The sequence below is a fragment of the Carlito syrichta genome, unplaced genomic scaffold (genome assembly GCF_000164805.1).
Source record: "Carlito syrichta isolate Samal-C Ts95f unplaced genomic scaffold, Tarsius_syrichta-2.0.1 Scaffold301545, whole genome shotgun sequence".
NCBI classification, from domain to species: Eukaryota; Metazoa; Chordata; class Mammalia; order Primates; family Tarsiidae; genus Carlito; species Carlito syrichta.
The window spans coordinates 113741-139132 of NW_007245641.1; the positions used below are offsets into that span (position 1 = coordinate 113741).

At 36.7% G+C, this 25392-nt stretch overlaps 1 protein-coding gene across 5 annotated transcripts in view; it reads left to right on the top strand.

Moving 5' to 3' along the window:
• ST7L (suppression of tumorigenicity 7 like) overlaps positions 1 to 25392 on the top strand; it is a 92574-nt gene that overhangs the window by 18805 nt on the left and 48377 nt on the right. For 3 of the 5 annotated variants that reach the window (XM_008054843.1, XM_008054845.2, XM_008054844.1), the window contains exons 4-11: positions 306 to 360; positions 4890 to 5005; positions 11613 to 11691; positions 18352 to 18506; positions 20288 to 20385; positions 20657 to 20771; positions 23354 to 23426; positions 24912 to 25014. In XM_008054843.1, the coding sequence (XP_008053034.1) occupies positions 306 to 360; positions 4890 to 5005; positions 11613 to 11691; positions 18352 to 18506; positions 20288 to 20385; positions 20657 to 20771; positions 23354 to 23426; positions 24912 to 25014 (794 nt within the window). The remainder of the gene's footprint in view (positions 1 to 305; positions 361 to 4889; positions 5006 to 11612; positions 11692 to 18351; positions 18507 to 20287; positions 20386 to 20656; positions 20772 to 23353; positions 23427 to 24911; positions 25015 to 25392) is intronic. The other 2 variants (XM_021710797.1, XM_008054846.2) reach the window with 2 other exon arrangements.

Sequence of the window (25392 nt, forward strand, 5' to 3'; positions counted from 1 at the left end):
AAAAAAAATGAACAAAGCTTTAAGAGACGTATTATAAAGGGGAAACTGAAAACCAAGCAGATAATCACAGTGTAGTATAATAAGTACTATAATTAAGTTATAAACCAAATGCTATGGAGACAGAAATAAGGGAATTATTAGATTTAATTTTGTTTCTTGAGGGCATGCTTTATTCATCTTGGTATCATGTGTGGCTAGCACTATGCTTAGCATCCAGTAGGTAAATAATAGATACTGGTTAAATTAAGATTTAACTGTATTTGATTAAACTCTCTTATTTTCCCCTTTCTCCCCTTGTCTTTCAGAATGCAAGGTATGGAGAAACCCTCTAAATCTTTTCAGAGGAGCAGAATATAGAAGGTATTGCATTTTGCTTTCAGTATAAGTACAACATTGTCTTAGAGTAAAAAAGAACTTTGGGAATGTTTGCTTTTATAAATATGTCACAGCTCTTCTAGTTGGAGATACTAATACCTGATATGGTGAAATGATTAGCCCAAGGATTACTTGGCAGCGTCTTGACTGTGATTACTTTTATAATCATGAGAAGCAGTGCTTCAAACCATGTATTTGTAATACATAATAGAATATATTAGCCAAGAGCAGTGGCTAATGCCTTTAATCCTAGCACTTTGGGAGGTAGAGGCGAGAAGATTGCCTGAGCCCAAGGGTTCGAGACCACCCTGGGCAATGTGGTGAGACCTTGTCTCTACAATCAATCAAAAAATTAACTGGACGTGGCGGTGCACACCCTTAGTTTCAGCTACTTGGAAGGCTGAGGTAGAAGGATCACCTGAGCCCAGCAGTCTGGGGTTTTGCTGACTGTGAGCATGCCACTGCACTCCAGCCTGAACAACAGGGTAAGACTCCAACTCAAAAAAAGAGAATATATTAGGCCCCTGATTTATAGCAGAAAGCTTTTGTTAAAAATTTATAATAGTAAGAAAAAATTACAGATGTCAACATATTCCTAACAAGTATCACTCTGAATGTGAACTTCATTTGTGCAACAGTACTGGGTGCAATACTTTTATATTGATATATTACCATTTTCTATCTTCACTACTGTGTCCATTTTCCTTCTGGTTTTTACTCCAAATGAAAAAATATCATTTGAAACTTATGACCAAAGATACTTCACTTTTATTTTGAAGGAGACTGTGTTTTGCCTAGAAATAGTCTGGGACATGTTATTTAATTCATTGAGCAAAAATCACTGTGTGGCTGCTATATATGGGCACTGTGCCAAATGATGGAGATACAGAAACAACTAAGCAGTAACCCCTGTGCTTAAGTACTTGGTAATGTAAAGTAGTGACATCCTGAGACATGGAAGCTGGGCTTTTATGACAGATGTCATTAGCCTTTGTTAGGGATTCTGCGAGAAGCAGGTCCTTGAACCTCTTGCTGTGCTTAATCAAAATTTGAGCCTATTCTTGATTCAGAAGGATCACCTGAGCCCAGCAGGTCAGAATGAGACTTCAACTCCAAAAAAAAAAGTTTGAGCCTATTCCTTATTATATTATACAGTATCTGGTTTATGAAGGTCTTAAAGAGAAATTTCTTAGTATCAGGAATACTTGTGCTTCTTTTGAATGATTAGTTTACGTTACTGTAAAAGTCTAAACTGTGCTGATGACCATTGTGTGGCTCTAGAAAACTTAAAGCCATATTTTAGCCAATGCTTAGGAAGTGTATAGAACTCTTTGGTATATTTTTCATATGTTGACTTCATTCCAGGCTCCATTTTTTGTCCCAATCCTTATTTTTCTTGTATCGAGTCTTATTTTTTTTATATATAATTAAAAAATAGAGACAGCCAGGCGTAGTGTCTCACACCTGAAATCCCAGCACTTTGGGAGGCAGAGGCGAGAAGATTGCCTGAGCCCAGGGGTTCGAGACCAGCCTGGGAAAATTGGCAAAATCTTGTCTCTACAATAAATCAAAAAATTAGCTGGGCGTGGTGGTGCACACTTGTAGTTTCAGCTATTTGGAAAACTGAAGTGGAAGGATTACCTGAACCCAATAGGTCTAGGCTGCGGTGGCCAGGAACATGCCATACTCCAACATAAAAAAAAGAAGGAAAATAGAGACAGAGTCTCGTTATGTTGCTTAGGCTGGTCTCAAACTTCCGGGCTCAAACAATCCTCCTTTTTCAGCCTCCTGAGTAGTTAGGGTTATAGGCTCTAGCCACCGGGCCTGGCTGAATTGTTGTATTTACTTCTAATTTAGATTATTGATATTGTACATTATAATTTTTTGACCACTTTACACCATTTTGGGAATGATGTGAATTGTTACATTTTTCAGTTCTTAGGATGCATAGCAAAACTTTGATATATGAACAAGGATTTGCGTTTTCTTTTTTCTTCATGATAATGTCTTAACAAAGTAACTAAAAGATTTAGCATGGCAGTTTATACTATTAAATAACTTAAAGCCTAGGCAACATAGCAAAGATCTTGTCTCTACAAAAAACTCAAAACATTAGCCAGGTGTGATGGCATGTGCCTGTAGGCCCAGCTACTTGGGAGTCTGAGGCGGAAGGATGGCCTGAGCCCAGGAGGTTGAGACTGCTGTGAGCCGTGATGGTACCACTGCACTTAAGCCTGGATAAAAGAGTGAGACCCCAACTCACAAATAAATAACTTAAAATCTTTGATTGTATATGTAAATAACACTATACTTTTTAAATGTACCAGCCTGGGTAAAATAGTGAGACCTTATCTCTTCAAAAAATGAAAAAAAATAGCCAGGTGTATTCGTGTGCACCTGTAGTCCCAGCTACTTGGGAGGCCAAGGTGGAAGAATGGCTTGAGCCAGGAGGTTGAGGTTGCAGTAAGCCATGATGGTGCCACTGCACTCCAGCCTGGGCAACAGAGTGAGACCCTGATTTTTTAAAAAATGCTTATTTTTTCTGATTGTAAAACATATGCATATTCATTGTAGAAAATTTGAAAATGCAAAGATGTTAAAAAAATAAAAATCACTTCTTCCACCCCCAACTGGTAACTGCTATTAGTGTTTTAGAATACTTCCATCCAGTCTCTCTCTTCTGTATGCATTTATAAAAATGAAACAGAATCATAATGTGTATATAGTTTTGCATCTTTCTTTCTAATAAATAATATGAATTTCCCACAAAATTGCTTAAAGACATAAATTTCTTCAAAAATGATTTTTTACAATTGTATTATATGATCATTCTATTATATGGAAAAACCATACTTTACTTACAGTCCGTTTGTCTGGGTCACTAAGATTATTATTATTATTTAATTAATTAATTATTTTGAGTCAGAGTCTCGCTCTGTTGCCCAGACTGGAGTGCGGTGACATGCTCACAGCCACTGCAGCCTCAACCTGCTGGGCTCAGGTAATCCTTCCGCCTCAGCCTTCCAAGTAGCTGGAACTACAGGCACATGCCATCACACCTGGCTATTTTTTTGATTTATTGTAGAGATGAGGTGTCCCCAAGTTGCCCAGGCTGATCTTGAACCCGTGGACTCAGACAGTCCTCTCACCTCAGCCTCCTAAAGTGCTTGGATTATAGGCATCAACCACCACACCTGGCCTAAGATTATTATTTTACTATTAACATTTATACTAGAACAATATCTTTTTATATATAAATCTTTAGCCACATCTGTGATTACTTCTTTGAGGTTGATTTGCATCACTGGAATTAACTGAAGAGTATAAAGAGTCTCTTTTTTCCTTTAATCTTTAAAAAAATTATTACTGTGGAAATCTTCAAAAATAAACAAAAGTAGGAAGAATGGTATAATGGAATTCCATAAACCCACCTCCCAGCTAGGTGTGACTACTTTTAAGACTCTCCATAGATACTACCTAAGTGATTTATGGAAAGAGAAATGTACATACCATAATATTTATACCAGCAATGTGTGTGTGTGTCTCTTGCTTCACCCTTGATAACATCACTAATTTGATAGATGTAAAGTAAAACTTAGTTATTTTCATTTCCTATTAATAATAATTTGCTGTTATTAATTATTCTGAAATTTTACATTCAAAAATATATTTATTAGGCAGTTTGTTAACTTGCTATTTATTAATTTATTGTGGAACTGGAAATACTAAAGTTTAAATTTTTGTTTTGGTTAAATCTGGAAAAAAGTACCTCTTTGTTTTTATGCTTTGAAAGTCTTTTCTTGTCTTAACAGCCAGTAAAAATTCACCTGTGTTTTCTTCTAGTTTCTTTGTAGTTTTACTTTTTAACTTTTAATATTTAATTCTAACTCACTGGTAATTTATTTAAATGTAGTTACTAAGATATATCTAACTCAAATGGTTTTATTCCTTCAAATCTTTTTTTATCTGTTTTTTTGTTTGTTTTGTTTTTGAGACAGGATCTCACTTTGTCACCCAGGCTGGAGTGTAGTAGCAAGATTTGGCTGACTACAGCCTTAACGACCTGGGCTCAAGTGATCCTCCTGCCTCAACTTCCTGAGTAACTGGGACGATAGGCATGTGCCACCACACCTAGCTGTTTTACTTATTTTTTGTAGAACCAAGGTCTCACTATGTTGCCCAGGCTGATCTTGAACTCCTGGCCTCCAGCAATCTTCTTGGCCTCCCAGAATGCTATGATTATTGGTGTGAGCCACCATGCCTGGCCCAAATCCACTTTTCAAAGCACTGTTTATTGAATACAAGTATCCTTTTCCTGTTTGATTTTTGGTGTTTATTATCATACTCTAGTTTGTATAGGTTATCTCTTTTGTTTTACTGACCATAATAAGGTTTTTTAAATCCTGAAATAGAATTTGTTGTACTCATATATTTTTGAATTAGCATAGTGTCTCTCGTAGCAGATAGATGCTCTCTCTTGTCCAATTTAAATATTTTATTGTGTTTTGGTAAAGATATACTTGGGTGACTGGTAAAGAACCACTTACATACTATGACATGAACTTGTCAGCTCAAGACCATCAGACCTTTTTCACCTGTGATACAGACTTTTTACGTCCTTCAGACACAGGTATGTGTCATATCTGTTAGTATTGTAAATAGTAATCATGAAATTCTTTAGAGTTATTTTCTATAATACACTGAGTTTTTTGCATTATTGATAAGAATCTCAGAGAAAAATTGAAACAAATTATTGTAAGCTAGGTTGATATGCTACCTTCTTATAAAACATGTAAAGTATTTTATGCTTCTTTTATTGCTTAAAAAAGCCTTTCAGATCAAATATAGCAATTGCTTTTGGGAAAAACAGTGTACGCTGTTTTGGTTTGGGAAATTACTATGTGCCCATACTTATACGTAAAAGAAAAGGACAATGTGTAAGCATTAGGGAATGGCATGTAGAGAAAAATGCTTTAGACATCAGTTAGAGTGGGTATAAAGTGGTAGGGGATCATAGAACAGTCTGTTTAGTTCTCTCTATGCTCTGTGTTGAAGAGAGTGTGGAGACTCTGAAGGATGTGACTTAACGACAGGGATCTTTATCACAACTTTTCTTCTACTTTATTTAATTAATTAATTTATTTATTTATTTTGAGTCAGAGTCTCACTCTGGCACCCAGGCTGGAGTGCAGTGACGTGCTCATGGCCACTGCAGCCTCAACCTGCTGGGCTCAGGTGATCCTTCCACCTCAGCCTTCCAAGTAGCTGGAATTAGAGGCGTGCGCCACCATGCCTGGCTAATTTTATTTATTATAGAGACAAGGTCCTGCCAAGTTGTCCAGTCTGGTCTTGAACCCCTGGGCTCAGGCATTCCTCTCGCCTTGGTCCCCCAAAGTGCTGGGATTATAGTTGTGAACCACACCAGACCTTCCACTTTAAATGCCCTCACTCTCCTTGTCTGTCTGATGAGTTAATTTTTTATCCTTTAATATCTAAATTAAAAGTGAAATTCTGTAAGGAACCTTCTCTGTGATCTGTCACAATTAAACACTTTCTGTAGTTCTGTAGTACTTATTCTAATAACAATGAAGTAAATCTAGTTAATTTATTCAATCACAAACATTTATTTATTAATATTATCATGTTACTTTCATGTTTGTCTTCGCTAATGGTTGTGAAACTTTGGAGAGCAGGACTATATTCTTGTCATTTTTGAATCCTTAGTATCTAGCCCCTTGCCTAGCATAAATGTTTATTCTTTGACAAATAAATGAATGGCATAGGTGTCATAGATGTCTTAAGAAATTTCACATTAATAGCCAACACTTATATAGCACTTACTATGTGCTAGGCACTGTTCTAAGCAATTTATAGAAATGTACTAATTTAATCTTCCCAATCACTTTATGAGATAGGTACTATTGTCAGCCTCATTTTAAAAATAAAGGATCCAAAGCAAGGAGGGATCAAGTAGCATGCATGCATTGAGTCACACAACTAATACATGATAAAGCTGGGTTTCAAACTCAAGTCATGGCTGTTAACCACTACACTATTATTGCTTCTACACACCACATTGAGAAGCAGAAGAAAATCACCAGTAAGAGTCTGAAAAATTGCCAATTTCTCAGCATTGAAATGAGTTCATTGTGGTTTATCTCTGCTGGATTAAATATGCTAAGAGTGACTGTTAGCAGGGAACCTAAGGATCTTTGGTATGGTTACATAAAATGGTTTCTTTGCAAATAGAGGAGTAAGAAAAACAGCTTTATGTTTATATGCTTAATGTTTATGTTAATGGCAAAAGCAGTAGAATATCAGTATTATATGTTAACTTTAAGGATTGAAGACTCTGGAAATTAGGCCTCACCTTCCTCTCTCCCACCAACTGAGCTGCAAATGTCAGCAGGCTTTTCAGATAGCAGCCTTGGCTATTCACTAAAGCTGTGGTCTTAAAACATTTTTATTGAATATCTTCTAAAATAATTTTTGAGAGAGGATGTATACCTTTACATATTTGTAAATTGACAGTATAACATTTAAATAATCACAAATAATGTAATTTTTGGCATATTGTAAAATATGCATATTTAAAAATAAAACTGATATACTTTATATTTCAGTGTATGTCATGGAATCAAATGATTTGATGCCCACCAGTAGACATTGAAAAATACATGAACAAGTGCTCTCTAACAGTAATAAATTCTCGTATGACTTTTTTCTTCTTGAACACATCTATTTTATACCCCTGCATAAATTTATTGTATTGTAATTATTTTATGCTGTAGAGTCTTCTGTCATACTAGCATACTTTTTTACAATAAAAAAATTAATGTGATTTTTCCAATATTAAAATTTCACTTGACCATAAAGTTCTTTTTTTTTTTTTTTTTCCCCAAGTTGGAGTCTCTCATTCTTTGTCGTCCAGGTTGATGCAGTAGCATGCTCACAGCCACCACAACCTCAACCTGCTGGGCTCAGGCAATTCTTCTGCCTCAGCTTTCTGAGTAGCTGGAACTACAGATGTACGCCACCATGCCCAGCTAGTTTTTGTGATTTATTGCATAGATGAGATCTCATGAAGTTGCCCAGGCTGATCTTGAACCCTCGGTCTCAGGCAGTCCTCTCACTTCAGCCTCCCAAAGTGCTGGGATTATAGGCCGAGCCCCCACACCCAGCTAACCATAAAGTTCTAAATGTTATGTGCTTCAGTTACATTTTTGTCAATCCTTACTGCATCTTTAGCTCTTCTAAACTTTGGAAAATGTCCTCCTTATAACCTAACTGACTGGTTCAGTCCTCATTGTTAATTCTGTCAACCAAATTAGACTTATTTTCTGACAGAAGTCTGACATCAGTCTTCAATTCGAGTAAATATGTTAACATGCATCCCCATGACAACCATCTCTCTTCTGAATTCAGATTCTGAGATAAATAAATCTTGAAGCTTTGCCTAGAGCTTATCACTTGGCCAAAATAAGACTCCACTGCCTCTGTTATTCCTTACTAATGCTTCCTTTGCCTTGATATAAGAGCATCTTCCCTTAGAAGCAATGCAGTCTTTGGTAGTAAGTAGAGAGAGCTGCCCTTGGAACCGATAACAATTGTTATTGCTCCCCTCCCCGCTCTGTAATATACTTGAATTCAGAGCATCCAGGAGCCAGAATACGTTATTTCTAATGCCAGTCTCCACTGTTAAAAGAAATAAGTAAAAGCAGGTATCCCTATGATAGGATGCCTTGATTAAAAATGGCTGCCCCCAAACGCAAAACTGTGAATAGTCCCCTTGGTATCTGGAGATTTTTACACTATAGGGCAACACACCCTTGCAAGATTCAAGATGGGTAAGAAGTAAGCCTTTCTTTTGTCAAACAGGAGAAGGGGACATATCTTTGGGAGAAGAGGGTGTGGAGATTGTGGTTACGTAGGAAAAGGAAACCAGCATGATGCATAGACCAATCTGAAACACTCAGGTAGGTCAGTTATAGGAAGGAGTCATATACATTTGAGGCTTTAGCAATTGGCTTTTCTAAAACTTTATGTTTCCCATTTTGGACCTTGCAAAGTTTCATGTAATTCTAGAGATACATATAACTCCAGCTAAAGACTGAACTCACAGAGAACAGAATTTATTTGTGAATGATAATTCAGAAATGGACTGTTGGTTCCATACTGGTCATTTCAAACATGCACATAAAGGTAATGATTTATATCAGTAGTTTTGTATTCTAAAAAGACAAACATGTTTGTATGTGTGCTGTGACAAATTTCTCTCTCTCTTTTTTTTTTGAGTCGGAGTCTTACTCCGTCGCCCAGACTGGAGTGCAGTGGCCGCTCCCGGCCACCGCAGCCTTGACCTGCTGGGCTCCAGCGATCCTTCTGCCTCAGCCTTCCAAGTAGCTGGAACTACAGGCGTGCACTACCATGCCTGGCTAATTTTTTGATTTATTGTAGAGATGAGGTCTCGCTAAGTTGCCCAGACAAATTTCTCTTAACTTACTGTCATCACTAAGTTGGTAGATTTTGTTCTTATCCTATTGATTTTTTTTTTTTTCTTGAGAAAGGGTCTCACTCTGTCTCCCAGTCTAGAGAGCAGTGGTGTGATCATAGCTCACTGTGGCCTCGGACTCCTGGGCTCAAGAGCTTCTCCCACTGCAACCTCCCAAGTAGCTAGGACTATAGGCATATGACACCACACCTGGCTAATTTTTGTAGAGATAGAATCTTGCTATGTTACCCAGGCTGGTCTTGAACTGCTGACCTCCAGTGATCCTCCCACTTCAACCTTCCAGAGTGCTGGGATTGCAGGCATGAGCTACTGCCTGGCCCTCATCCTATTAGCTTATCTTGGGCAGAGAACAAACGTATCTACAAGGGCCAACCAGCAGTGTTTTTTGGATTATTTGTTTTTAATTTCAACATTTAAAACTCAGATTTTATATTAAAATCCAAATTTGCAATTTTTGAAAGTTGGAAAATATGGCAAAATTGGACCATTTGGCATTAATCAGATAGAGCTGAGTGGTGGTTCTCCCCTTTAGATAGTGTGTGCTTTTAGTTCACTCATTTATGTGTTTTTGTTTACTTGTTTTTGAGCCAGTCTCACTCTCTCTCCTAGCCTGAAGTGCTCGACTCACTGGGTTCAGGCGATCCTTCCAAGTAGCTGGAACTACAGGCGCATGCTACCACGCCCGGCTAATTTTTTTATTTCTTGTAGAGATGAGGTCTCGCCTAATTGCCTAGGCTGGTCTGGAACTCGTGGGCTCAGGCATTCCTCTCACCTCGGCCTCCCAAAGTGCTGGAACTATAGGCACGAGCCACTGTGCCCGGTCTATTTATGTTTAATGCCTGACATTTGTAGGCATTTACACTTATGATCCCTGACCTTATGATAACCACTGGTCTTTTTGTTGCTTGTTAACATATTAGAATATTATTTAACTTGAAAAATAGATAAATTTGAATAAATTGTTAATTGCTTGTGTTGATTATATTTTAAGCATATCAAGAGCTCTTAAAGAGGACATTTGGATACTAAATCCACATTTTGCTTTAAATTAAGCCTTATTTTAGAAAAAAAAATTTTTTCCCTCCTCTATTTTATTTCCCCTTTTCCCTTGGACTTAGCTGCTTTGGTTATGAAGAATACTCTTGAAAGCCTGCATAGCACATTTGAAAACATAAGAATAAGAAATAAATGCTTAAAGGTGAATTAGATGACCTCACTGAAATTTTTAAAGATGAAAATAAAGACAGTTTTCATGTATTAAATAAGCAAAAATTGATAATCCTGTGTTAAGGAATTAGGGAAACAGTCATTCTCCTACGCTGCCTGAAAGTGTATAAATTAATACGATCTTATTGAGAGAAGTTTAGGGTTATATATTCCATATGTTTTTTTTTTAATGTGTACATTTTAACCAACTAGTCTACTTCTAGAAAGGAAATATTTGGTTAGATATGAAAAGATATATACTGAAAGATTGTTATCACAGTTTGTTTATATTAACAGAAAACTGGGTATAACAAAAGATAATTGATTCCCCTCAAAAGGAAATTGATTATATATAATGATGTATATTAATGTCCTAGACTACTAAATAACCATTTAAAATGTTAATAAAGATTCAGTGTCAAAATTTGACATGTAAATATCTTATAACTCATAGAGGAGAGACCCATTATCAAAAATCTCAAGTCTGACATTATACTTTATTTTTATATAATATTTGTTAGTGTCTCAGCAGAATCATGTTCTTTACCTGGCCACTGTCAGATGGGTGCTAACTTGCATCAATTTGTTGAGTTCAGGAAACATCAGCTGTCAGCCAGCTGGTGACATATTTAATATGAGAAATGTATTTTTGTTATACAAGTGGAATATATTGTCTCCTTTTCTAAGCCAAGACTAATATTTTGTTTCCAAAGGAAAACTCAAACATTTTCCACATTATTCATCCTGGACAGTTTTCGTTTTGTTCCAAAAGCAACACTCATGTATTTTCTATTTTTCTTATCAGACTTGAAATAGGCCAGATAGTTTTATGAATCTATTTTGTTTATTTGTTTGTTTAATTTTTCAGAAATTTTACTTAGTGTGAAGTCTTCATTTTGGTACAGTAAATGGTAGCAAGACTGATACTGTTTCTGGAAAAATCCTCATGAGACTTTTGTTGAATCCTGGTAGAGGCTGACATTTTTCAGAGATGTACTATATTCTAAATTAATTCCTTTTTTTCTTTCCCTTTTTACACAAAATGAAAATCCAAACCTTCTTCCTATAGTGAATTATTGACTAGGCAAGCACTTGGATTTACATTTTTGTGTATATATATATATATATTTTTTTTTTTAGCAGTTCCATAGAACCTTTTCAGAATGATAAAAATAAAACTAGAATATTTTATATTGATTATAATCTGACATCCCTTGAACTCAATTTTAACACACATTTAGATGTGTAAATGTTCATATGTAATGATGTGATTAACTTGGTGTTAAGTACCTTATATGTTGTTATTCAAATAAATCATAGAAATAATATATGTGAAGCTTCTAAATTTAATGTAAACTTCTCATAAGGTTAGTGTAAGCTGATAACCCAATTTTTGTTTCGTATGTTTAAAAACACATTATTTAAAGTTTTGTTTACTCCCCTAATTCATTCTTCATACATTTTGCATGCGATTATTTGTTTACCATCTCATCTACTTTTTGAAATATTTTTCCTACAGTTATGCAGAAGGCATGGAGGGAAAGAAATCCTCCAGCTCGAATCAAAGCAGCCTATCAAGCTTTAGAATTAAACAATGAGTAAGTTTGAAATCTATGGAAAATAACTTTGTTTCAAAGGAAACTCAGGCAAATTATTTTTCATTTCCTTTTGTCTGTTCCTAAGACACTTGGAGTCATTACAGTCCCCGTTCCCTTTTTACATAAGAGAGATTTAATTTGCAGTGTTTATCAACTTCTGTATTTTGCTTCTGAAAATTGTAATCTTATATATATTTTTGAGTAGAAATTATACTAGAAATACCTTTTTTTTTTTGAGTTGGAGTCTCACTCTGTCACCCAGGCTGGAGTGCAGTGGTACACTCATGGCCACCCCACCGTTGACCTGCTGGGCTCTGGCAATCCTTCCGCCTCAGTCTTCCAAGTAGCCAGAACTACAGGTACGCGCTATCACGCCCTGCTAATTTTTTGATTTATTGTAGAGACAGGGTTTCGCCAAGTTGCCTGAACCCGCGGGCTCAGGCAGTCACTCACCTTAGCGTCCCAAAGTACTGGGATTACAGGCTGGCCATCAAGCCCGACCAGAAATACTTTTTAAAATGGAGAATGCTGATGGAGAATGGTGATAATACTTAACAGAAACAAGGGTACTAAATACTTAATGCCACCTGTTTGAATTTTATTTTTCATTTAAGTCATTTGCTTAAAGGCATTCATTCATTTTTGAGAGCTTTAGTTGCTTATGGGCTTGGAGGCATGAGAAGGGGATTCAAAATAGATGAAACATAGCTCTATCAAGATTTTTTTATATTAACCACTTTTATTTTTTATAGTTCTTTGTATTAGCTTTGTATTTTGAAAAGTCAAAATCTAAAATCGTGGGTAGCTTCATATTTAAGTGGGACAGATAAATAAATATTCATCAAATACAGTCTAAATAAATGCTAAGAGTAGAAATATAGTCCCAGTTAGGGTTAATCAAGGGATGCTTCCTGGGTAATGTGAGTTTAGAGTTGTCTCTGAACCTCCCCCCATATGTATATGTGTATATAAAATCCTTAAGAGAACCTTCCCAAGGTAGAGCAAAAATGGCAAAGTAGGGACTCCAAAAGCAGTGAATAAACTGGCAAAAACTATTGGAATCGGCTTTTTAAAAATTATGGAAACTGACCAGAAGTTCATAGTAAGTTGGTGAATGCTTAATCAAGGAGGGAAACACCTTAATTTCTGTAACATCGCTTTTTTTCCCCCCTGTAAGATAGCTCCCTAGCTCAGTGGCCATCTTGAAGACAACAGTGTACATTCTAGGTATAGGTACCAGAGGAAGCAGAGTGGGCCTTATTTTCAAAGAACTCTGGTTGTTTATTTTGACCTATCTGATGGCTCTCTGAAGATCAGCTCAAAGGGTTTTGCTTTTATTTCAGTTTACTCAAAACATTCCCAGGACTGATGTAATAACTACACTGGGGGGGCAAATGCATTAGCCTCTGCTGCCTAGGGCAAGCAGTAGACAAACAAGAAAGCTTATAAGCAAAGGTTAGGGAATGGGGCACTTTGGGGAATAAAGGCTTTGAAAAGCTCCCACATTTTTCTAGGAATTTCAAAGTTTCCACACGTAACGAGAGCTGGGCAAGTGGTCAAAAAAGACTTAAGAAGAGCCTTAAGTCTTACATCTGGCTTACCTTCAGGTTCTGTATAAGCAGGAGGTGAAGGCTAAGGCAGAGTTGTAAACTGCTTGACTGAATGAATGTTGATGGTGTGCCCCAGTAAACACACACAGTTCATCTGCAAAGACTTTTGCTTTTTGTGTTTTGTCTGGTTTGGGTTCCAGGTGTTTAAGAAAATCTCTATCAAATCATTAACTGATCACTAGGCTAAAAAGTACAGACCTGGCCACACTTGACAAAGACTACAGATTTTGTTAAATTGGTTTAGAAAAGTCACTAAATTAATAACTACGATAAGCAGCAACAGCAAATTCTAGGGAGTAGAGAAAATCTGATTTCTCAGATAATCTGTTGCCAGAATATAATATTTAAAAATTTCCAGTTTTCAACAAAAAATTATAAGGCATGCAAAGAAACAAGAAAATATGGCCCATGTACAGGAAAGAAAATAAATTAATAGAAACTGCCTAGAACTAGACTTTGGACTTAATTAAACAAACACTTTAAATCAACTATTTTAAATATGCTCAAAAAGGTAAAGGAATTCATGAGAATGATGTCTCATCACTAGAGTATATCAACACAAAGAGGAGGAAATAATAAAAAGGAACTAAATTCTAGAATTGAAAAGTATAGCTGAAATGAAAATTTTGCTATAAGGCTGTGCTTGGTGACTCAGCCTGTAATGCCAGCACTTTGGGAGGCCAAGGCAAGTGGATTGCCTGACCCCACGGGTTTGAGACCAGTTTGGACAAATTGGTGAGACCTCATCTCTACAATAAATAAATTAACTGGGCATGGTAGCACACGCCTGTAGTTCCAGCTACTTGGAAGGCTGAGGTGGAAGGATCGCCGGAGCCCAGCAGGTTGAGGCTGTGGTGACTGTGAGTATGCCACTTTACTCCCACCTGGGTGACAGAGTGAGACTTAAAAAAAAAAAAAATATATATATATATCTACTGTTAAGTATTCGGCAGCAGATATGAGCAGACAGAAGAACCAGTGAACTTGATTTCAGGTCAACTGAAATTACCTACTCTGAGGAGCAGAAAAAAATTAAAGACAGAAGAAATATGAACAGAATGTAAGATACCTGTGGGACACTATCAAGCTTACCAACCGATGCATAATAGAAGTCCCAAAGAAGAGAGAGAAAAAGGGGTAGAATGAATATTTGAAGAAATAATACATGAAAACAAAATACTAGCACACCAAATCTAGCAGCATATTAAAAATGTTATACACCCTGACCAAGTGAGATTTATTTCTAGATGCAAGAATGGTTCAGTATATGAAAATTGATCAGTGTAGTGCACCACATTGACAGAATGAAGGAAAGAAGCCACAAGTATCTCAATTGGTGCAGAAAAAGCTTTTGACAAAATTCAACACGCTTTCATGATTAGAAAATATGAAAATCAATTAATATAATACTCGACATGAAGAGAACAGAGGACAAGAGCCACATGACCATCTCAGTTGGTGAAGAAAAAGTATTTGACAAAATCCAACACCATTTTATGATAGTCAAAAACCTAAGACTAGAAAGAAACTTTCTCAAGAGCATCTATGAAAAACCCAAAGCTAACTACATAGTTATGATGAAAGACTGAAAGCTTTTCCTCCAAGATTAGGAATAAGGTAATGATGTCTACACTTGCCATTTCTATTTAACATGGAATTGGAGTTTCTAACTAGTGCATTTGGCAAGAAACAAATTTTAATGGCATCCAAATTGGAAAAAGTAAAATTATCTCTGTTCACAGATGGCATGATCTTATATGTAGAAAATCTTCATCCACACGCAAAGTTAATGAGTTAAAGTTGTAAGAAACATGGGCTGGGCACAGTGACACAGCCTGTAATCCCAACACTTTAGGAGACCGAGGCGAGAGAATTGCCTGAGCCCAGAGGGTTGCGATCAGCCTGGGCAACTTGGTGGGACCTCATCTCTATAGTAAATCACAAAAACTAGCCAGGCATGGTGGTATAAGTCTGTAGTTCCAGCTACTGGAAGGCTGAAGTGGAAGGATCACCTAAGCCCAACAGGTCAAGACTGCAATGGCCATGAGCATGCCACTGTACTCTAGCCTGAGCGACAGAGTGAGACTCCAACTAAAAAACAAAACAAAAAAAGTTGTGAGAAATGAGATCAACATATAAAAATTAGTTGTATTTCAATACTCTAACAATGAACAATTCACAAAGAAAATTAAGAAAACAATTCATTGACAATAGTATCAGAAAAATTAAAATACTTAGGAAAAAATTTAATCAAGGAGATGTTAGACTTGTATACCGAAAACTACAAAGCAGTATTGAAATAAGTTCAAGGACTAAATAAATGGAAAGCTCTCCCATGTTCATGGATTGGAAGACTTAATATTGTTAGAATGTCAGTACTCCCTTAGTTGATCTACAGATTCAGTACAATTCCTATTAAAATTCCAGTGACCATTTTTGCAGAAATGAACATGGTGATCCTAAAATTCATAAGGAATTGCAAGTGATCCCCAATAGCAAAAACAATCTTGAAGTAGAAGGAAAAGTTGGAAGATTCACACTTCCCAATTTCAAAGCTGACTACAAAACTACAGTAATTAAATCATAAGGACAGACATTTAGCTCAATGAATTAGAATTGAGAATTTAGAAATAAATGCATACATCTATGGTCAACTGATTTTTGACAAAGATGCTGAGACCATGGAATGGAGGAAAGAGTAGTCTTTCAACAAATGATGCTGGAACAACTGGGTAGCTACATATATAAAAGGATGAAGTTGGACCTTTACCTTGTACCGTACATACCAATGAATTTAAAAATCAATCAAGGACCTAAGGAAGACCTAAAGTAGAAGAAAGCATAGGAGCAAATGTTCGTAACCTTGGTTTCTTAGATATGACACCAAAAGCACAGGCAACAAAAGAAAAGTTAGATGAATTCGATTTCATCAAAACTAAAACTTTTAGTGCCTCAAAAGGTACTGTTAAGCAACAGAAATAGATTTGTCTCTTGATGAGCATTGAGGAGGCGAGGGAGATGGGGAATGACTGCTTCATAGGTGTGGGCTTTCTTTGGGGATGATAAAAATGTTCTGGGGTTACATAGTAGTGATGGTTATACAACTTGGTGAATATATGAAAAGTTCCTGAATTACGCACTTTAGAATGCTTTAAGAAGTGAATTTTATGTGAATTTAACCTCAATTTTTCAAACGTCATTTCTCAAAGTAAGATTAATCAAGTATTCATAGAATTAATTTTATGTATTAACATCTCCATGTAAGATACTTTAAACAAATGCAAGTAAACTTTAAGGGGAAAAAATATTTTCACCATACAGCTATACTGTAATTTAAAATTATGTCTATATTTTTATGCTACTGCATCAATTTATACCCATCTAGATCTTTTATTTTTGTTTGTTTCTTTTTCTTGAGTTGAGGTTCTCACTCTGTCACCCAGGCAGTGCTGTGGCACAGTCACATCCCACTGCAGCTCCTACCTCCTGGGCTCAAGCGATCCCTCCACTGCAGCCTCCCAGGTAGCTGGGACTACAGGTGCACACCACCATGTCTGGCTATTTTTTTATTTTTTGTAGAGACAAGGTCTTTCTATGTTGCCTAGACTGATATTGAACTCCTGGGCTCAAGCAGTCCTCATGCCTCAGCCTCCCAAAGTACTAGTATTACAGGCATAAGTCACCATGCTTGACAAGAAATCTTTGTTGATTAGTGAAATTATTATGTACTTTAGGGTATCATTTGAAGGATGCTAAATGGTATGATTTGCATTTTCCATATCTAAAGAACCCCTTTTGTCCCCAGTTAATGATAGTTATCTGGCCATCACTTTTGTTTCATGCTTGGCTTTATACTTTTATTAATAATCTCTCTCAACCGGGCATGGTAGCTCATGTTCGAGACCTGCCCAGGTAACACAGGAGACCTCATCTCTACAAAAATAAAAAATAAAAATAAAAAATAATAATCTCCTTGTGCTTAGATAAGCACTAATCGATAGAATATAATGTGAACCATATATGTAATTTTAAGTTTTCTAGTACCCCCATTTACAAATAAATATAGGTGAAGTCAATTTGAATAATGTTTTATTTAGCTATATTCAAAATATTAAAATGTTCTTTTAACTTATAGTCAGTATTTTCTAAAACACTATTGAGATATTTTACATTCTTCTAAGTCTTCAAAATCCAGTGTGCATTTCACACTTGTATCTCAGTTTGGACTAGCTAGATTTCCAGTGCTCAATAACCATATGTGGCTAATGTCTAGAACAGTGGAAAGTACTGGCTTAGGTCATCGGAACCCAGACACTGTCCCCAGAAGAGATGGACTTACTTCTGGAAGTGGAAGAAAAGCTTTTTGTTTCTGTTTTTTGCTCCAAAGCAAGAATTAGTTGATCTTGTTAGCCAGTTGTTGAATTAAAATATACAAAAGAAGCATCTTTGTGTTTTAGTGGGGTGAAGAAAAGAAAAGTTGGAGTAAGCATGATTGTGAGGAGTGACAGTAGAAATGTAGGAGGAAGGACTAATTCAGAACAAGGGAACTTATGCTGTGTGCTATTGTGGATAATAAGTCTGAGGGAGGATGGGGCAGCACACAAAGGGAGCACCCATGCTTGGGAAAAAAGGTCTTCTCCTGGAATGTGTGTGTGAGTCAGATGGATATTATATAGTCTATAGTGACTAAGAGCAGATATGACCACTGGAGTATGCAATCCCCTGAGCTACTGTTCAGATACTTCTTCATATATATTCTTGCCTCCCCCTTTTCACAAAAAGAAAACACAGGATCAGAAAACAAATGAAATTTAAAAATAGAAAAGAAAGAAGAGAAAGATAAGAGAGTAGAAAAATGATGGAAACAGACATGAAAAATATACCAAACTGCCCTTAATAAAATAAAGTATTGAATGAAGTTTCTCTTTTTCTTCAAGAGGTGGAAAAACTTGGGATAAGGCTGGGAAACATGACTTAGGGCAAAGGGACATACCCAAGAGAAAACACTTGCTTTACCGTTTTACTTAAAATTGACTTGCTGTCTCTGTAGCTGTGCCACTGCCTATGTTCTGCTGGCTGAGGAAGAAGCAACAACTATTGTAGATGCCGAAAGGTTATTTAAACAGGCACTCAAGGCAGGAGAAACAATTTATAGGCGGTCACAGCAGTGCCAGCACCAAAGTCCTCAGCATGAAGCTCAACTGAGTAAGTACATTTGAACCGATGATTAACAGTTGTCTTTTAGCTCCTGTAATTTGCTCTTTTATGTTTAAAACACAAGACGATAATTTTTAAAAAGTATTTCTTGGAGGTTAATTTTCATAAAAGATTGCTAATCTATTCATAATACCTGCAACCTAGCAAGACAGAAGTATGTATTAGCCAGAGAATGTTTGTGGGAGGGAATAGTTCTGCTCTGGTTCCTGAGAGAAACTGCTGCTCTGAAACTTAATGGTAATTTCATGCAAGAATTGTACTGGCCATTAGAGAGACATAATTTTAAAATATTCAGCATTTAGGAGAGCCTTCCACTAATAATAAGTAGCTGTTACCTTTATCCTCATCCTTACTCTAAGTGACAGCAGATGTACATCATTTGGTCTGCTCCTCAGAATATGTATCTGCAGATAGTCCAGGGAATGGCCCCTTTCACACCATCTGATTCTTAGAACAAAATCCAACCTCATATTTGGCATTGATTCTTTCTTTGGTTGATTTTTTTCCATGATGTGTTTGGGATCAGGAGGGCCATAGCAATTGAAGTCCTTTCCATTCTTAGGTATACTCTCCCAGTTATGATAGGTACACTTTTTTTTTTTTTTTTTTTGAGTTGGAGTCTCACTCTGTCACCCAGACTGGAGTGCAATGGTCGCTCCCGGCACCGCAGCCTTGACCTGCTGGGCTCTGGCGATACTTCCTCCTCAGCCTTCCAAGTAGCCGGAACTACAGGCACGCGCTACCACGCCCGGCTCATTTTTATTTATTGTAGAGATGAGGGCTCGCCAAGTTGCCCAGGCGGGTCTCGAACCTGCGGGCTCAGGCAATCCACTCACCTCAGCCTCCCAAAGGCACAGGATTACAGGCTGAGCCATCGAACCCGGCTTGATCGGTACACTTTTACTAAAGATGTTAGAATCAGCAGTGCTGCTATTTTTATGGCCAAGGGGGTTTAGTTTTATCATTTTGGCAAATAGTGTATAATACATTGAAATGTTTATATAATGTATTTTCTGCTAGCAGTTAAATCTAAATCCAAATCTTTTTTTGGTGGAAATTGAAATTTAGATTATGTTTCTCTCTAAGCTAAATACTGGTATATGCAGTATGTTTTATTAATGCATGCTTCTATAACACATCTGTGGAGATATATAATTTTGTAGCCTGGAACTAATGAAACTACATCTGTAAGAAAAGTTCGTGTCATTCGTTCCTGTGTAGTCTCCAATATGAATATGAGATAATTACAGAAATCTTTATCAACTCTTTCTAGAAGTAGTATTATACTTTGTTGCTTACTTGCTTTTAACAAAAGTGTACATTAACCATGAAATTTTTGTTTTGGACATTTTTTTGTTTTTCAATTAGAATAATAAAGAATATTAAAATAATAAATTGTTTATGCACAAACTTCAAAGAGTAAATTAATGTTATGTCTTTTTACTAATGTGTATATTCTTCTGCCAATTATACATGAATTAGATGTACTGTACTTAGATTACTTATTTAGAGGCAAAAGTAATTCAATGTATATTTTAAGCTTTTAAATAGAAGACTTCAACTATGCACACAAATAGAGAAATCTCCCATTCAATATTTATCATCCAAATTTAACAGTCATTAATATTAATATTCTTCCATTCTGACACAATTTAATTTTAATTGAATCTTTTATGGTAAGCAAATAAAATTAATGGATAATATGTTAATGAGATAGTAGGCTATAAGTCAAAAGTGATAATTGTGCCATTTTTTGTTTTTCTAAATAGGGAGAGATACCAATGTACTGGTATATATTAAAAGAAGATTAGCAATGTGTGCAAGAAAATTAGGAAGAATAAGAGAAGCAGTAAAAATAATGAGAGATGTAAGTAAATTTATGACTGGACTATCATATTTATTCCTCTGAAAACTAAAAATGTAGTTTAACTTGCCAGTTATTTTAATGCAGAATTACTGTTTTTTAATTGGTAATTTTTGTAACAAGGTATTTATTTAATATATGTACATTTCTTAGGAGTTAGGTCTTCACAGTTTTGTTAATAATAAACAAGAGAATTTCTACTTTAATGACTCTGGCTCGGTTCTGTTGATTTCTTTTGCTATGATTTTAATCTTTTTTTCCTTTTAATATACAGTTGATGAAAGAATTCCCTCCTCTTACCATGTTGAGCATCCATGAAAATCTCTTAGAATCACTTTTAGAATTACAGGCCTATGCAGATGTTCAAGCAGTCCTAGCAAAATATGATGGTGAGTCATATTTGTCTTAGTTGATACCATGGTTAAAATATTCTTTTTCCTATTATATTATGATAAATATGGTCATATTTTAGTATTTCTGTCGTTTTCTCTTTCTATTCTTACCAGTCAGTATTTACTATGGAGAGGTATAAATTGCTATTAAAGTATCTTCTTTATCAAGGCTTTTGGTAGCAAAGCCTACAAGGAGGAACTTTTCTTCTGTCAAGATTGATTTATTTATTGAATGCCTAATATGAGTGAAGTGTTTGGAATGTGATATTGAACAAGAAGACATGGACTTAGCCCCCATAGGATTTACAGTTTAGTGGAACAGACAAACGAGCAGCAGTTACAGTGAAGTCAGCGTGTTAGGTGAGATAACTAGAAAAGTTGGATGCTGTGCACACAGGAGGGTACCTCATTTGTTCTGGAGTGTCAAGGAAGGCTAACAGAGAAGTTGCTTAGTAGCGTGTGTGTATAAGAGTAATTCAGGGCCCAGCACGAGGGTTCATGTCTATAATCCCAGCACGTTGGGAGGCCACGGTGAGAGGATTGCCTGAGCACACAGGTTCGAGACCAGCCTGGGCAACTTCGCGAGACCTCATCTCTACAATAAATCAAAAAATTAGCTGGGTGTGGTGGCGCATGCCTCTAGTCCCGGCTACTTGAAGGCTGAGGCAGAAGGATCACCTGAACCCAGCATGTGGAGGCTATAGTGGCTGTGAATGTGCCACTACACTCCAACCTGGGCAACAGAGTGAAACGCCAACTCAAAAAAAAAAAAGAGTAACTCAGAATCACATTTTTACAATGCTTTTTGGTTACAAAGTGTGATCCATGAGCTTATCTGATCCTTACAGTAGTCTCATGACGCGGTAGGATGAGCATTTTCGCTCTCTACGGTTGCAAAATAAGGAAGCGGGAGTTCAAGAAGGTTGAAGTGTTGGGTCAGGTCTCCTAACCAGGAAGTAGCAAACCTGAGCTTAAAACCAGGTATTCGATTTCTTTGTCCACTCATATATCCATAGTAACAATTCAGTATATATTGACTATTTTTCTTATGCTGTAACAATGCCAGTTTACCACAAACAAAGTTTGGAAAATTTTAAAGACACATAGTCTTTCTCCTCATTTTAAGAGCAGTAGTTTTTAACAAAACTTGGGGTTGCTATGTTTCTGGTCACCCCTTTCACTGTAACAGAACACATGTAAGTCACTTAGTCACATTTGTCCTGTTGTAGGCTCCTCCCCATTAGCTTGGGAATCCCCATAACTTGGAAAGTTTGAAATGTGTTATACTTGGAAAGAGCAGTTTCTTTCTTTTAAACATCTGGAATTCTTAGGAAGTGTTTCAGAATAGTGTAGGCTCATGGAGAAATTTGTGAGAAATTCTTTCCACACATCACTCACTGGATACGTGACCTGCTTATGATGTTTATGATGAACAAGCTTAGAGACTGAATATAAAAAATCAGAATAGGACTTGATTCATCAAAAGTGAACTAAAACTGGTCATTTTGCTAAGCACTGGCCAGGCTATGTGCTCATTGAGCTCTGGTTGCTTCCCTACCTTGGGGAGGTAAATCTCCTGTCTCTGTCTTCTCTTTCTCTCTCTCTCATTTACTTTCTAGCCATTGCCTTGCTAAGCACTGGCCAGGCCATGTGCTCTCTGAGCTGTGGTCACCACTGTGTTTCCTAAGCTTTGGCCCCTTCCCCTGCCTTGGGGAGATGAATCTCCTCTCTCTTTCTCTAATTTACTTTCTAATAAACTATATTTTCCAATCTGAAAAAAAATAAAAAATAACTAAAACTAATAAAGCATATCTAAGCTGATATGCTTCTGTGTTTTTAGTTATTTTCATGAGTTCCAGTTTTTACCATTCTGGAATCCTGAAGAAGTTGAAAGCAAATATCTTTCCTTAGCTCTCCATTTGCTAGTATTGTTTGGAATTGAAAACATTGAGACTTCATCAGTCTTACTCTTCTGACAGCATTATTTTGGACATTCTTTTAAAAAAGATTTTATTTAATTAGTTACTTATAGTTCCAGATAAATTTATTTTTATTTTATAAAAAAAGTCATTTAAGAAAATGTAGAAAATACAAAAATTTAAAAAGAAGAAAAGATAATCATCGTTGGTTGAACCAACCTGAATTTTAACTACTATTAAGTATTTTACTTTTTTTCTAATCTTAGTTTTTCTCTATGAATAGGTGCAGGTTTTATATAGCTCTATTATATTCTGCCTTTCTAATAATATCTGAATAATATCATAAGCAGATTATTATACATATTTGTTGAGATTTAACCATTGTATGGAGGACTTTCATAGACATAATTTAATCTCTGCCAGAAAAGAACAATTCTCTTGAGAAGAGAAAACTGAGATCAAAAAGTTGCTGCTAACTCAAAGATGCATACATAGCTAGTTAATAAAATCAAGATTCACATTAGGTTTTTCGACTTCATGTCTGGTTGCTTTTCCCACTATGTTACATCTATTGAATTTGTACTGTGAATTATTCTCATTAAATATTGTCTTAAGGTACTTTTTTGTAATTCTTACCTAAATGGAAACTTATTATTACAGACATAAGCCTTCCAAAGTCAGCAGCAATCTGTTATACAGCAGCGCTGTTGAAGACAAGGACTGTTTCAGACAAGTAAGTGTTATGAAAGCTATCTTAATTTAGAAAGAGTACTAAACTCAATATTATGTTTTTTTCTCTACTGAATTTAAACGATGCTCTTTTTCCTCCCTGCTTCTTCTGAGTAACCCTTGATTTCTAGGGCTTTGAGGCTTCTTACTAAAGGTAGTGGAAAGAGCAAGGCTTTAGAGTTAGGTAAACCTGGGCTCAAATTCAAACTGTACCACAGTCCAGCTGTAGGACTTTGGGCAGGTTAATAATTTTGGGTCTCTTCTTTGTCTTTAAAATAAAAATAATACCATGGGATTCGTGGTATCTAGAAAGTTCACAGAGTGAATAATAACTATGGTGATAATGATAAGGTGTGTGATCGAGAAATAGGTTTTAGTTATCTGCTCTAGATTATAATTCTCAGTTATCCTTCTTCTTTCTATTTTTGGCTGCCTTTAGTAAATTCTCTTTATTTGTGCAGATAAGATAACTCAGAAACCAACTAAATCGTGACCATTTTCTCTCACCTTAGATTATTATGCCTTGATATGAATTAGAATGGAATACTCACAGTGTGTTTCCTCTCAGAGAAGAATTCCATAAGAATGTACTTCTAGCCGGGCTCTGTGGCTCAACCTGTAATCCCGCGCCTTTGGGAGGCTGAGGTGAGTGGACTGCCTGAGCCCGCGGGTTCGAGACCCGCCTGGGCAGCGAGACCTCATCTCTACAATAAATTTAAAACAAAATCAGCTGGACGTAGTAGCACATGCCTATAATTCCGGCTACTTGGAAGGCTGAGGCGGAAGGATCGCCGGAGCCCAGCAGGTCGAGGCTGCGGTGGCCAGGAGCAGCCACTGCACTCTAGTCGGGGTGACAGAGTGAGACTCCAACTCAAAAAAAAAGCATGTACTTCTATTTCATGAGATTCTCCAGACATCCATGTGTAGCATTTACTATTACTTTTCCCAGTGTGCCTTCAGTGGATTTCTGAAGACTTCCTTTACCTAAGTTAGAAGATTTTCATTCCTGATGCCTTATTTTATATGTTGAACCAGAAGATTTTACTTTCATTTTTTTAGTAGTCATCTGACTTTGTCTTTGGCCATTGCCAGAAACTTCTTTTTTTTTCCTTTTGAGTTGGAGCCTCACTCTGTCACCCACGCTAGAGTGCAGTTGCACACACAGCCACCGCAGCCTAGGCCTGCTGGGCTCAGGTGATCCTTCCATCTCAGTCTTCCAAGTAGCTGGAACTACAGGTGTGCACCACCATGCCCGACTAATTTTTTAATGTACTGTAGAGATGAGGTCTCGCCAAGTTGCCCAGGCTGGTCTCGAACCCACGGACTCAGGCAGTCCTCTTACCTCTGCCTCCCAAAGTGCTAGGATTACAGGCATGAGCCACCACGCCTGGCAGAAACTTCTTTCATTCAGGGTCTGTATTAAGATATAAATCCATATGTTTTTCTTTTTTTGGTATATTTATTTTTTCATTTTGTGGTTTTCTTACAGATTCTCTCCAGAAACAGCCTCCAGAAGAGGGTTAAGCACAGCGGAAATTAATGCCGTGGAAGCAATTCATAGAGCTGTGGAATTTAATCCTCATGTTCCAAAAGTGAGACATTTTATGATGAAAACACTTGTACTTAAATTTATCAAATTGATGACAATGTGTAAGCCAACGCTTGGGTACCATAATTTGACCCAGAATTGTTTTAGTCAGCTATATTTTGATTCTTATTATTCGCCTTAAAGAGGGTGTTCAAAGCCAAGTTCGGTGGCTCAGCCTGTAATCCCTTGCTTTGGGTGGCTGAGGTGAGTGGATTGCCTGAGCCTGTGGCTTTGAGACCCACCTGGGCAACTTGGTGAGACCTCATCTCTACAATAAATAAAACAATTAGCTGGACGTGGTAGCACATGCCTGTAGTTCTGGCTACTTGGAAGGCTGAGCGGAAGGATCGCTGGAGCCCAGCAGGTCGAGACTGCGGTGGCA